The sequence below is a fragment of the Coregonus clupeaformis genome, chromosome 21 (assembly GCF_020615455.1).
Source record: "Coregonus clupeaformis isolate EN_2021a chromosome 21, ASM2061545v1, whole genome shotgun sequence".
Taxonomy (NCBI): Eukaryota; Metazoa; Chordata; class Actinopteri; order Salmoniformes; family Salmonidae; genus Coregonus; species Coregonus clupeaformis.
This window is the reverse complement of record NC_059212.1, coordinates 53615469-53629338: the sequence shown is the minus strand read 5'-3', so window position 1 is coordinate 53629338 and position 13870 is coordinate 53615469. Positions and strand designations below refer to the sequence as shown.

The window sequence follows — 13870 nt, the reverse complement described above, 5'->3', positions numbered from 1 at the left end:
TGAACCATCCCAGTGGGTGTTAGGGGGTAGAGGAAATGCAGGTTGGTAAATAGCAGCTGTGCCCTTAACAGACTTTCTCAGGGACAGGATGAAAACTGAACGATGGCCTGGCTTCACTAAGAAAAGCACAGCTGTCTATTCCCCTTTCTGAGCTGCGCTACCTACCCCCTGACAGTCTGAGGACAAACCCTAATGCCTTCTCAATGTGCTAGTCAAATACAAGGAGGGAGACAGGACAGTCTGCAATAACATTAAAGGCATAAATCTTAAAATCTCACAATCACATAGGGTTCTCGTCAAAAACAATGCACTATATAGGGATTAGTGTTTCATTTGAGACACAGATGTGACACTGTAACAGCATTCCTACCCATTCAACAGGCAGGGTGTGGATTGAAGAGGCTCTATACCGTACCATACCTGTGAGGGGGCTTTGAACGAGTGTTTAGGGGAGAGACTGCCAGTGCTGTTGATGGAGGTGATGCTTCCGTGGGACGGTGTGGAGTGTAGGGTCTCTTTGAGAGGAGGAGAGCTGGCTGTCCGAGACAGAGCAGACAGGGCAGGCAGAACCGCTACAGCACCGGGCAGGGGAGGAGAGCTGGCTGTCCGAGACAGACCAGACAGGCGAGAGGGCAGACATGGGAGGCAGGACGGAGACGGCGCCAGGCAGAGCGCCCCCAGACTTCTTCCTCTTGGATGGAGGGATGAGGGAGGAGGGCAGGACGGAGGGGACAGGCTCCTTCTCCATGGCCCTGTACACCAGGTGCATGGTCTGGAGGGGGTTGGATAAACCAGTTCAGTACACTAGCCCCATTTATACCTTGCAATGACGTGTCCTAGTGATTGGATTGTCATGAATGGGTGACGAAAACCACATGTTAATGCAAGGTGTAACCAGGCTAATTGGCCTCATTCAGGAATGTGTCTTAACTGGATGAGCTCAAGATGCAACAAAACAAAAGTTGTCAACTGAACTTACCACTGAAAACTCCTCTCTGTCCAAGTGTCCATCTTTGTCCACGTCACCGAGGTCCCAAATCTACGTAACAGAATATAACGAAATATGACCAAACGGTCACAATATCTGTTATAGCGAACTGCTTAGTATACAGGAACACGTAGTAGCTCCATCTTTCCCACTGCTACCACATACCTATCCAATGAAGTGCCTAGGGGGTAGGGGTTGTTCGTGGACAGGACCTAGTCATGTGCTTACCCTTCCTAACACATCCAAGGGTAGTTTGGAGTTGATCAGGACAGGTTTGACTTGGTCTCCAGACAGAAGACCATTGACTGGTTGAAGACTTTCAAAGATGCCGTCAAACTTCCCTTTCTCATCAGACTAGAGGGGATGGCAAGGCAAGGCAGGGAGAGAGGGACAGGGGAAAGACGTTACATGGGGAGAACCTTATGTTGCTTACTCCTCGCCTCCTTCTCAAAACCCATTGGAGGAGAAGGTCAGATGACCCATCAGCCATGGCACAGTGTTGATTTATACCGGTTTATAATCAACATAATTCTGGTCATCACTTTGTGGATTTAAGCTCACTGCACTTTCCAACATGAAAATAATACATTGTCAAACATGTATAGGTAAATTGTTAACAAAATGTATGCGTTCTACATACAGTGCCTACAGAAAGTATTCATACCCCTTCACTTTTACCACATTTTGTTGTGTTACAGCCTGAATTAAAAATTGATTAAATTGAGATTTTTTTTGTTACTGGCCTACACACAATACCCCATAACGTCAAAGTGGAATTATGTTTTTAGAAATGTTTACAAATTAATTTAAAAATGAAGTTTTTGAGTCAATACGTATTCAACCCCTTTGTTATGGCAAGCCTAAATAAGTTCAGGAGTAAAAATGTGCTTTACACATTACATTTTTGAATGACTACCCCATCTCTCTACCCCACACATACAATTATCTGTAAGATCCCTCAGTCGAGCAGTGAATTTCAAACACAGATTCAACCACAAAGAGCAGGGAGGTTTTTCAATGCGTCGTAAAGGGTAAAAAAAAAGAAGCAGACGTTAATATCCCTTTGAGCATGGTGAAGTTATTAATTACACTTTGGATGGTGTATCAATACACCCAGTCACTGCAACGATACAAGCGTCCTTCCTAACTCAGTTGCCGGAGAGGAAGGAAACCGCTCACGGATTTCACCATGAGGCCAATGGTGACTTTAAAACAGTTACCGAGCTGGTTGAATGCATTCAGTTGTACAACTGACTAGGTATACCCTTTCCCTATTAGGCAACTGTATAAACATGTGGTCAACACTCAGTCTGGAGAGCTACTGGGTGTGCAGGCTTTTGATCAAGCCCTGCTCAAACACATCAGAGCAAGTTTATCAAGGTCTGTTTGAGCAGCACATTTCTAAAATGTGGTTTGTTAGAGGGGGACTGGAATAAAAGCCTGCACACCCATTAGCTCTCCTGGAGGATGTTTGACCACCCTTGAAGTAAAATATTTCAACATTAAAACCAAATATGTTTTAAGCCTTTTTAAATAATTAGCTCATTCAATATATCAAAGATCAAATGGCTATGGTAGGCTACAAATCATTTTATTCAGCTGAAGCAAAGCCCACAAATTTACTTCAGGAAATTTACTTTTTTCAACTTTAGTCATTTACCGAGTGGCGCAGTGCTCTAAGGCACTGTGGTCTAAGGCACTGCATCGCAGTGCTAGCTGTGCCACTAGAGATCCTGGTTCGAATCCAGGCTCTGTTGTAGCCGGCCGCGACCGGGAGACCCATGGGGCGGCGCACAATTGGCCCAGGGTCGTCCAGGGTAGGGGAGGGAATGGCCGGCAGGGATGTAGCTCATTTGGTAGAGCATGGCGTTTGCAACGCCAGGGTTGTGGGTTCGATTCCCACGGGGGGGCAGTATGAAAAATAAAAAAAGAATGTATGCACTCATAAGTGCACTCGTCTGCTAAATGACTAAAATGTAAAAAAATAAATCTTGGCTACCTTAGAAGTGTTTACTTTGCAGGCTGACTAGCATCTATTGAGTTGCAATGTCGCATACATTGGATGCCCAAATCAACTGGCAATATCTACAAAACAAGTTCAAGCTACATAATACAAAAGAAAGGCGGCATCTAATCTTTTTTCATAAAATTACTGTTTGTGATTCACAAATTATTTTGATTTACCGCGAATGAACCAAAACCCAGCTAATACAATGGTGAAGTGAATCGTTAGTTTAGTCAAAAAATAATCATTTAAATGAATCATGAATAGTTCAAAAAAGTATGACCTTATTCGCAAGTGTCGGTGGAAAGTTTTTTGGGACATGACGAAAACATGACTACATGCTAATAACAGCTCAACCGTTAACTAGACGGTAGAAGATATGTTTTGAATTGGCTTCCTAGTCAGTCTGCTCTATCATAGTTTATAGGATAGGCCTACCTGTTGCTGTAATGGCCTACTGTCTGTCTCTCCTTGGGAAACGGCCCACTCGTCTCACATACATGCATGTGATGCGTGCAAAGTGACATTACGATCCTGGCTGATATGTTGATTTTTATTTTATTTATAAAATAAAATAATTTAAACTGTGCCTAAATAAATTACATTAACAAAAATTCTGAAATTCATTTCCATTACTTTTCCAAAACATTTTTGATTTTATAATTTTCCAGGCATGGCAAACACAATACAAAAATTCCATGACTTTTCCAGGATTTTCATGACCGTAAAACCTGGTTCAGTCTCCTTTCCACCAGACACTGGGAGTTGAATTCACCTTTCAGCAGGACAACAATCTAAAACACAAGGCCAAATCTACACTGGAGTTGCTTACCAAGAAGACAGTGAATGTTCAGTTTTGAATACCAAGAAGACAGTGGACGACTTACAGTTTTGACTTAAATCTGCTTGAAAATCTATGGCAAGACTTGAACATGGTTATCTAGCAATGATCAACAACCAATTTGACAGAGCTTGAAGAAAATGTTTACAATCCAGGTGTGGAAAGCTCTCAGAGACTTACCCAGAATGACTCAATGCTGTAATCACTGCCAAAGGTGATTGATTCTAAGACGTATTGACTCAGGGGTGTGAATACTTATGTAAATTAGATATTTCTGTATTTCATTTTCAAAAAAATTGCTACAATTTCTAAAAACATGTTTTCACTGTCATTATGGGGTACAGTGTGTAGATGGGTAATCCATTTTGAATTCAGGCTGTAACACAACAAAATGTGGAATAAGTTATAGGATATGAATACCTTCTGAAGGCACTGTATATCTATCTATCATTGATTGATTCATTTCTATGTACAACAGATATGAAAGCTCACCCTAACAGCCCAGTGGGAATCAGATGAAGATGTACTTAGCGATGTGCTGAGCGACGGAGTATTTGTGTCTCTCTGCAACAATACAAATTCAACTTAGATTGTATCAATAAAGACCACAATAAATTAACCTATATGATGACTGAGATTACCCCCAATGAAGATTAGCTAAACAGAGGGTTATCAACGCCAGCTAACTTTAATAAACAACCAGAAATAACTGTTGATTTTCTGATACATGAAGAAAGCTAAACTTAGACATCTATTTTTTTTGGTCGTTTGCGTCAATTAGACCATTCCTATTTCAAGCTTAACCTTCTAAAACAAAGTTATTTCAGAATATTTAGGCAGGTTAGCTGGCTAACTCATTCATCCTGCTTTGTAGTATACCCCTCTGGCCATTGCTGAAATGATTGAGAAGATAAAGTGCAAGTATCTACACGCGTTTTAAAACATAATTATACATACGATTACTGCAAACACATGTTCCCTACGAGGACGATATAGTTGGTGGCAAGTAAGTAGAGTATCACTCACAAACTTTGGTGCTGCTAGAGTCTGGTTGAGGTTGTTGAGACTGATGTCGTTGCCACCCTGAGCTGAGGCCACCAACCTCAACGCTACAAAGAAACCCTGTGAGGAACAGAGAAACTGGTCAGTGTTTCATGTGGGAAATCATTAATTAATTGGTAGTAAGAAGTAATATAAGTTCATTTTTATTTACCCGTTTGTCCAAGAAGCCCTTCCTTTCTGGATCGGCCAAATCCCAGATCTGAAAATATATATATATATATTTTTTTAAATATGGTGTAACTGTACTGTATGTAGTTGGAGCCTAGAAGTCTGCAGTTTACTGAGTGTGTGTGTGTGTGTGTGTGTGTGTGTGTGTGTGTGTGTCTCCTACTCACCTTTCCTAAGGTACTGTCTGAGAGTCCTGATTTCTTCAGGAACTGAGCAGCATCTGCAGCTCCTACTGTCCCTGTGTTTCCCAGATCCACCTTCAAAGGGGGAATGGAATGGAGGTAATGTAATCAGCTGGCTGTGCTTCTGTATTACTGCCACTCCGACCTGCATTACACTACATTGGAACTGCAACATTATAACTGCAACATTTATGGGGTGTAAACGATTACACGTTGGGATCCTTAACGTTAACAAAAATCCCTAACCGAAAAACCATGTATTTTCCCCCAATTAATTATAAATCACAGTTTAGTTATAACAAAACATTATTTTCCGTGTTATAGCCAAATAGGCTATAAAGGCCTGGGGAAGTTGTGCAATTCAAATAAAACCAGAGAGGAAGAGGCGAAATGTAGGCTACTTGGTGAATTTGCAATGCATGACAAGACATTGCAAGATGCAGATTACCAAAACATATGAGCATGCTTCTGTCTCTCTCTCCCTGGCGCTGGCATGCCTGCTCGGTCTTCGCTAATGATGCAAGTGTGTGTTCAGTCTTCGGTCTGTTGCGTGTAGAATATCCTAGCCTATTCATGGCACCGACGTTTTAGGGCCAGTCTTGCGAGCACAGGGTAGCCTACTTAGTTTTGGTCTCATATGAAATGACAGTAGCCTGTATCGATTACGATTTTCAGACATATTGGGATGTGGCCCCTTGAAATCGCCTCGGCTACGGCATGTTTGATTGTCTGTTGGGGTAGGCTACACTACGGTTTTTAAAATGCCGACACCAAACCTTCTCTGGTGATATGAACGGACATTTTACTTGTCTGTAAAGGAATGCCGCTTCTTCACTAGGCAACCAGAACCGTCAATCAAATCATCTCCAACTGCTGCACGCAAAGGTACAGACCTGATGCGGCACTTTTTTTAATTGTCTGAAAAGTTATCAATTGTCGCTATCGACATGTTACTGTAGCTGCGTTCTATGTCTGTAAAGGGTTGAAGTAGATAACTTAATTACCCTGACCTGGCGGTCAATTATAGGTAATAGGACCATTATTCTGCATTGTAAATTGACGTGGAATTTTAAGATTTTTTCTTATTGTTTTAATGGAAAACCGATTTTAAAAGATGCCCGTTTAAACCCTAAGCAAGATTGTCACGTCCCTAATTGGAACTGCAATGTAATGCATTGTAGAACGAAGGCGCAGAGTGGCTAGCTTCTGTAGAGACATACGCATTAAATGTCAATGTATTGGGTAACAAACAAAAAAACATGAATGGCACAAATTATCATTCATTCAGCGGTGGACATTTACCTGTCTGTAGTAGACTTCGTAAACTGGGTTTCCACTCGATAACTACAGAGAAATCAAGAAAGGTCAGGGGAGATGTAGTTTTTTTAAAAAAGCACGTTTTACTTACACAATTTGGGCGTACTACATTCAACACATTTAGGAAAGACTTGAAAGATGTAGCCTATATGCTGTCACGGGTGACGTCATAGCGAATGAACAGTCTAAATCTGTGTCACTGTCAGTATGAAGTGGTTTCAAGTCTGCCATAATCATCTCTAACTGGAGCAACCCACATTACTTGTAATAAAATTGAGCAAGTCAATAGCCATAAGAAACAGAAACAGTGTGAACAGTGAAGATTAGGAAGATCAACAATGAAATGACAGCTGAGCTAACAAACACTACTGCAGTTCAACTTTTGGTGACTTGCTAACAAGCTAACTCCAAAAAGACTAGTAGCTAATTGTTTGACAGTGTTACTGACACAACTACGATAGTGAACATTGTCAATGTGATTCGGGATATTAGCTAAATATAGCTACAGCTAGCTAGATAGCAATCACTTAGCTAACACAACTAGCTACATTGTCGGCTTCTTTCCTGTTGGCGAAAATGCTAACAGCTAGCTAGATAGCTAACAAGGGGACCTGCATCAATCTTTGACCTCTCGGCTGATGGCTACCATATAATTCAATCACTTTCAAGATTTGTGAAACACTAGCTAATGTACACCATTTAACCATAGCAAAAAACATCTGGAAAGTAAGATGTTTGGTAAGTAGTTGGAGTTACCTGGGTGAGAGTCATGAGCGCCGCCATGTTTCCTGCTGTCTCGAGAGCGCGCACACCCTTGAAGCTACAACGCGCCTCAACACTGACAGCTCGACATTGTTGACATCAGTGGTGTGGAGGAGCGTGAATGCATGGCGAGGGAAAACCTGTTCTTTTCAGTAACACCGAGAAAAAAAGAGAATAGAATAGAACTACCTACACCCTTTTCTATTGCTCACCCTTTTCTATTCATTTTTTCCATTGTTATAAAGTGTCTGAAAAATCTGTTGGCAAATAAATTATGGTCATTATAGAACACAGACATTCAATAAATGGGAATAAACACTCAAGGTGGATAACCTATTGCCGAGGCATTTTGCTTACTTACTGTACTCATTATTCAACAGGGGCACTATTGTTCTAATTTATTGTCTGTCTTTATTACCGTTTTTATTATTGCTTTGGTGCTATTTTCACATGTACAGTACCAGTCAAAAGTTTGGACACACCTACTCATTCCAGGGTTTTTCTTTATTTTTACTATTTTCTACATTGTAGAATAATAGTGAAGACATCAAAACTATGAAACAACGCATATAGAATCATGTAGTAACCAAAGAAGTGTTAAACAAATCAAAATATATATTTTCTATTTGAGATTCTTCAAGGTAGCCAAGCTTTGCACACTCTTGGCATTCTCTCAACCAGCTTCATGAGGTAGTCACCTGGAATGCATTTCAATTAACAGGTGTGCCTTGTTAAAAATTCATTTGTGGAATTTATTTCCTTCTTAATGCGTTTGAGCCAATCAGTTGTGTTGTGACAAGTTAGGTGTGGTATACAGAAGATAGCCCTATTTGGTAAAAGACCAAGTCCATATTATGGCAAGAACAGCTCAAATAAGCAAAGAGAAATGACAGTCCATCATTATTTTAAGTCATGAAGGTCAGTCAATACGGAAAATTTCAAGAATTTTCAAGCGCTATGATGAAACTGGCTATCATGAGGACCGCCACAGGAATGGAAGACCCAGAGTTACCTCTTCTGCAGAGGATAAGTTCATTAGAGTTAGCTGCACCTCAGATTGCAGCCCAAATAAATGCTTCACAGAGTTCAAGTAACAGACACATCTCAACATCAACTGTTCAGAGGAGACTGCGTGAATCAGGCCTTCATGGTCGAATTGCTGCAAAGAAACCACTACTAAAGGACACCAATAATAATAAGAGACTTGCTTGGGCCAAAAAACGCGAGCAATGGACATTAGACTGGTGGAAATCTGTCCTTTGGTCTGATGAGTCCAAATTTGAGATTTTTGGTTCCAACCGCCGTGTCTTTGTGAGACGCAGAGTAGGTGAACGGATGATCTCCGTATGTGTGGTTCCCACTGTGAAGCATGGAGGAGGAGGTGTGATGGTGTGGGGGTGCTTTGCTGGTGACACTGTTGGTGATTTATTTAGAATTCAAGGCACACTTAACCAGCATGGCTACCACAGCATTCTGCAGCAATACGCCATCCCATCTGGTTTGCGCTTAGTGGGACTATCATTTGTTTTTCAACAGGACAATGACCCAAAACACACCTCAAGGCTGTGTAAGGGCTATTTGACCAAGAAGGAGAGTGATGGAGGGCTGCATCAGATGACTTGGCCTCCACAATCACCCGACCTCAACCCAAATGAGATGGTTTGGGATGAGTTGGACCACAGAGTGAAGGAAAAGCAGCCAACAAGTGCTCAGCATATGTGGGAACTCTATAATCTAAAATATATTTTGATTTGTTTAACACTTTTTTGGTTACTACATGATTCCATATGTGCTATTTCATAGTTTTGATGTCTTCACTATTATTCAACAATGTAGAAAATAGTAAAAATAAAGAACCCTTGAATAAGTAGGTGTGTCCAAACTTTTGACTGGTACTGTATGTGATGAATTTCAGTAGTACAAAATTACAAAACTACAAACTGGTAACACTTGTAACGCAGCCAGTCATACATAATATATCTTTCATTGTGCATTAATTTTGTTTGTAGACATCTTTCACCACACAACCATTGATCCAAAATATACGTTTACTGTGAAATATAATGACTACATTGGTTTAATCACCAAAACACAACATAATGATATCTTATCAATTTAGTTATTTTAACAACCATTTCATCCAATAGCAAAACATTTAAGATACATGTTTCAAAACTGCCCTTTGAATGTAGTATGCTACAGTACTGTAAACTACAGTACATTACAGAGTTTTCAAATTAGGCAATACACTTGCACTACCCATTCAAATTGACTGAACATCAAATGTATTTGTATTTGTTATGGATCCCTATTAGTTCCTGTGTCACGGTTTCGGCCGAGGCTGCCTCTCTCCCTTGTTCGGGCAGGTTTCGGCGTTCGTCGTCTCCGGAATTCTAGCTGCCACCGCTCTATGTTTCATGTTCGTTTGCTTTTGTCTGTTTGTTTCCACACCTGTTTCTGTTTTGGCGTAATTAGTGTCCTATAAGTTTCTCGTTGTGTTTGTCTAGTGTTGTGTGTAATTATTTTCCGTCAGTTGTGTGTATTGCTCGGTTGAGCTTCTCTCCACTACGCTGGAGTATTTTCGCACCTGTTTGTGCGCAGTTACTATTTGTCGCACCTGTTTGTGCGCTGTTACTTTCGCCTTCGTGCGTATTTTTGCCTTCGGGCAAAGTTGTCCTTTGCCTTAGTTTGGGCAGTAATACAAGCCTTTGGAATATCGTTCTGAGTCCTGCGTTTGATTCCACTATTGCACCTACAGCACGCCCTGACAGAATTACACACCACCAATGGAATCAGCAGGGGCCGAAGCAGCCCAGACGAGACTGGAGGCCCAGGTTCGGGACCAACGAGATCAGATCCAGCAGATGGGGACCGCCCTGCAGGAGGTGATTTCCACCATCCGAGGCTGGGGTACGCCTCCACCGCCTCCCTCCCTGCCAGCACCATCGGCCAGCCCGCCCATTCCAGCGCCGGAACCTCGAGGAGTCCGACTATCTCTCCCGAGGGCCTACGACGGAACCGCGGCTGGGTGTCAGGGATTCCTACTCCAGGTGGAGCTATACCTGGCCACAGTGCACCCGGCACCTTCGGGGCATGAGAGCGTGTCCGCCTGATCTCCTGCCTGGCCGGGAAAAGCGTTGGAGTGGGCCAACGCGGAGTGGAGGAAGATCGACGCCACGACGATTACCTACGACGAGTTCTCCCGCCGCTTCAGGGCGGTATTTGACCATCCCCCGGAGGGGAAAGCGGCGGGGGAGCGTCTGGTCTTCCTCCGGCAGGGGAGGAGGAGTGCCCAGGAATTCGCTCTCGAATTCCGTACTCTAGCGGCAGATGCAGGGTGGAATGATCGGGCCCTCATCGATCTATACAGATGTAGCCTACGAGAGGACGTCCGTCGGGAGCTAGCTTGTAGGGACACCAGCCTCTCTTTCGACCAGCTGGTCGACATGTCCATCAGGCTGGATAACCTGCTGGCTACCCGCGGACGTCCCTGCGGAGGGTCCGTCCATTTCACCCTCCAGCGCCTCCGAGCCGTGTCCTATGGAGCTCGGGGGCGCTGGCGCTAGAGAGAGGAGGAGTCGGCAGGCTAGGGGGTCCATCCACTGCACCAACTGTGGTCGGGGAGGACACACCGCGGCTAGGTGCTGGGGATGGCCTCCTGGGGGAGATGACGACAGGTCCCGCACTGGGGATTCCCTCCAGGTGAGTAGGCGCCCCACTCACCCAGAGCTCACTGTTGCCCATTTTGTATACCTGTCAGTTTTCCACAGGTAGCACCTCATTCCCAGCATAAGGCGCTGGTAGATTCAGGCGCGGCTGGGAATTTTATTGATAAAAAGTTTTGTTTAGCGTTAGGGATTCCCCTTATTCCTGTTGATGTTCCTTTCCCCGTTCATGCCCTAGATAGTCGTCCGTTGGGTACGGGCTTGATCAGGGAAGTCACGGCGCCACTTAGGATGTGTGCGCAGGGGGATCATCAGGAGATGATTCAGCTGTTCCTGATTGACTCTCCTGCGTATCCGGTGGTGCTGGGCATGCCCTGGTTGAGTACCCATAACCCAGCTATTTCGTGGCAGGAGAGGGCTCTGATGGAGTGGTCTGCTCAGTGTGTGGGTAGATGTTTGGGCGTTTCCGTAGGGGCTACCTCGGTGGAGAGTCCAAACCAGGTGCCCGCATTGCACGTTCCACCTGAGTATGGGGATTTGGCTATTGCGTTTAGTAAGGCGAGGGCGACGCGGTTGCCACCCCATAGGCAGGGGGGATTGTGCGATAGACCTCCAGGCAGGAGCTGCGCTCCCACGGAGCCATGTGTATCCTCTGTCTCAGGAGGAGAAGAAGGCTATGGAGATTTACATAGACGAATCTCTGAGACAAGGATACATACGGCCTTCCACTTCCCCTGCGTCCTCGAGTTTCTTTTTTGTGAAGAAAAAGGATGGTGGTTTGCGCCCGTGCATCGATTACCGTGGTCTCAATCAGATTACGGTGAAGTATAGTTATCCACTCCCGCTGATTGCGACCATGACTGAGTCGTTGCATGGGGCGCGTTTCTTCACGAAATTAGATCTCAGGAGCGCGCACAACTTGGTGCGCATCAGGGAGGGTGATGAATGGAAAACAGCCTTTAGTACCACCTCGGGCCATTACGAGTATCTGGTCATGCCATACGGGTTGATGAACGCTCCGTCAGTTTTCCAATCATTCGTGGATGAGATCTTCAGGGACATGCAGGGGCAGGGAGTGGTGGTGTACATTGATGACATTCTCGTGTACTCGCCTACCCGTGTCGAGCATGTGGCCCTGGTGCGTAGAGTGTTGCGGAGGCTGGTGGAGCACGACCTGTATGTGAAGGCAGAGAAGTGTCTGTTTTTCCAGGAGTCGGTCTCCTTTTTGGGTTATCAGTTGTCTGCGTCAGGGGTGAAGATGGAGGTAGACCGGGTGTCGGCCGTGCGTAATTGGCAAACACCAACTACTGTGAAGGAGGTGCAGCAGTTTTTGGGGTTTGCAAATTACTACAGGAGGTTTATCCGGGGTTTTGGACAGGTGGCAGCTCCCATCACGTCTCTGTTGAAGGGGGGTCCGGTGCGTCTGCAGTGGTCGGCCGAGGCGGACAGGGCGTTTGGGAGGCTGAAGGACCTGTTTACCTCGGCCCCGGTGCTGGCGCATCCGGATCCCTCTTTGCCGTTCCAGGTAGAGGTGGACGCGTCGGAGGCCGGTTTAGGAGCCGTGCTGTCACAACGGTCTGGCGCGCCACCTAAACTCCGCCCCTGTGCTTTTTATTCCAAGAAGCTCAGTCCGGGCGGAGCGGAACTATGACGTAGGGGACAGGGAGCTGTTAGCCGTGGTACAGGCTCTAAAGGTGTGGAGGCACTGGCTTGAGGGGGCTCAACACCCTTTCCTCATTTTGACGGACCACCGTAACCTGGAGTACATCCGGGGCGGCGAGGAGGCTGAACCCTCGCCAGGCAAGATGGAGTATGTTCTTGACCAGGTTTACTTTTAAGATCACGTACATCCCTGGGTCACAGAATGGCAAGGCAGATGCGCTGTCTCGGCGGTATGACACGGAGGAGAGGTCCGTGGAGCCCACTCCCATACTGCCTGAGTCGTGTCTGGTGGCACCGGTAGTGTGGGAGGTCGATTCTGAACTCGAGCGGGCGTTACGCACCGACCCTAGTCCACCACAGTGCCCGGAGGGTCGGAAGTACGTTCCGCTCGAGGTTCGGGATCGATTGATCTATTGGGCTCACACGTCACCCTCCTCTGGACATCCGGGTATCGGCCGGACAGTGCACTGTCTTAGTGCCAAGTACTGGTGGCCCACGTTGGCAAGGGATGTGAGGGTTTATGTTTCCTCCTGCTCGGTGTGCGCCCAGTGTAAGGCGCCTAGACATCTACCTAGGGGTAAGTTGCTACCCCTGCCCGTTCCACAACGACCATGGTCCCACCTCTCAGTGGACTTTATAACAGACCTTCCCCTCTCCCAAGGGAATACTACCATCCTGGTCGTTGTAGACCGGTTCTCTAAGGCCTGTCGTTTGCTCCCCATGCCGGGTCTTCCTACTGCCCTACAAACTGCCGAGGCACTGTTTACCCATGTGTTCCGGCACTACGGGGTACCCGAGGACATTGTGGCTGATCGGGGTCCCCAATTCACCTCCAGAGTCTGGAGAGCGTTTATGGAGCGGTTGGGGGTCTCGGTAAGCCTCACCTCGGGTTACCACCCGGAGAGTAATGGGCAGGTGGAACGCGTAAACCAGGATGTGGGTAGGTTTCTCAGAACATACTGCCGGGACCGGCCGGAGGAGTGGTCAAGGTACGTTCCCTGGGCCGAGATGGCCCAGAATTCCCTACGCCATTCCTCCACTAACCTAACTCCATTTCAATGTGTGTTAGGTTACCAGCCGGTTCTGGCACCCTGGCAGCAGAGCCAGATCGAGGCTCCTGCGGTGGATGAGTGGGCGCGGCGCTCGGAGGAGACTTGGAACGCTGCACACGTCCACCTGCAGCGGGCCCTCCGACGTCAGAAGGCGAGCGCTGATCTC

General features: G+C 45.7%; 1 protein-coding gene across 1 annotated transcript in view; it reads right to left on the bottom strand.

Moving 5' to 3' along the window:
* Positions 1–7388, bottom strand: part of LOC121535424 (epidermal growth factor receptor substrate 15-like 1) — a 38837-nt gene extending 31449 nt beyond the window's left edge. The window contains exons 1-10 of the mRNA XM_045205974.1: positions 7320–7388; positions 6549–6590; positions 5232–5321; positions 5048–5095; positions 4861–4956; positions 4327–4398; positions 1217–1342; positions 980–1039; positions 639–772; positions 421–532 (exon numbers count right to left, since the gene is read on the bottom strand). Coding sequence (XP_045061909.1) covers positions 421–532; positions 639–772; positions 980–1039; positions 1217–1342; positions 4327–4398; positions 4861–4956; positions 5048–5095; positions 5232–5321; positions 6549–6590; positions 7320–7346 — 807 coding nt within the window. The 5' untranslated portion in view covers positions 7347–7388. The remainder of the gene's footprint in view (positions 1–420; positions 533–638; positions 773–979; positions 1040–1216; positions 1343–4326; positions 4399–4860; positions 4957–5047; positions 5096–5231; positions 5322–6548; positions 6591–7319) is intronic.
* Positions 7389–13870: the final 6482 nt, after the last annotated feature.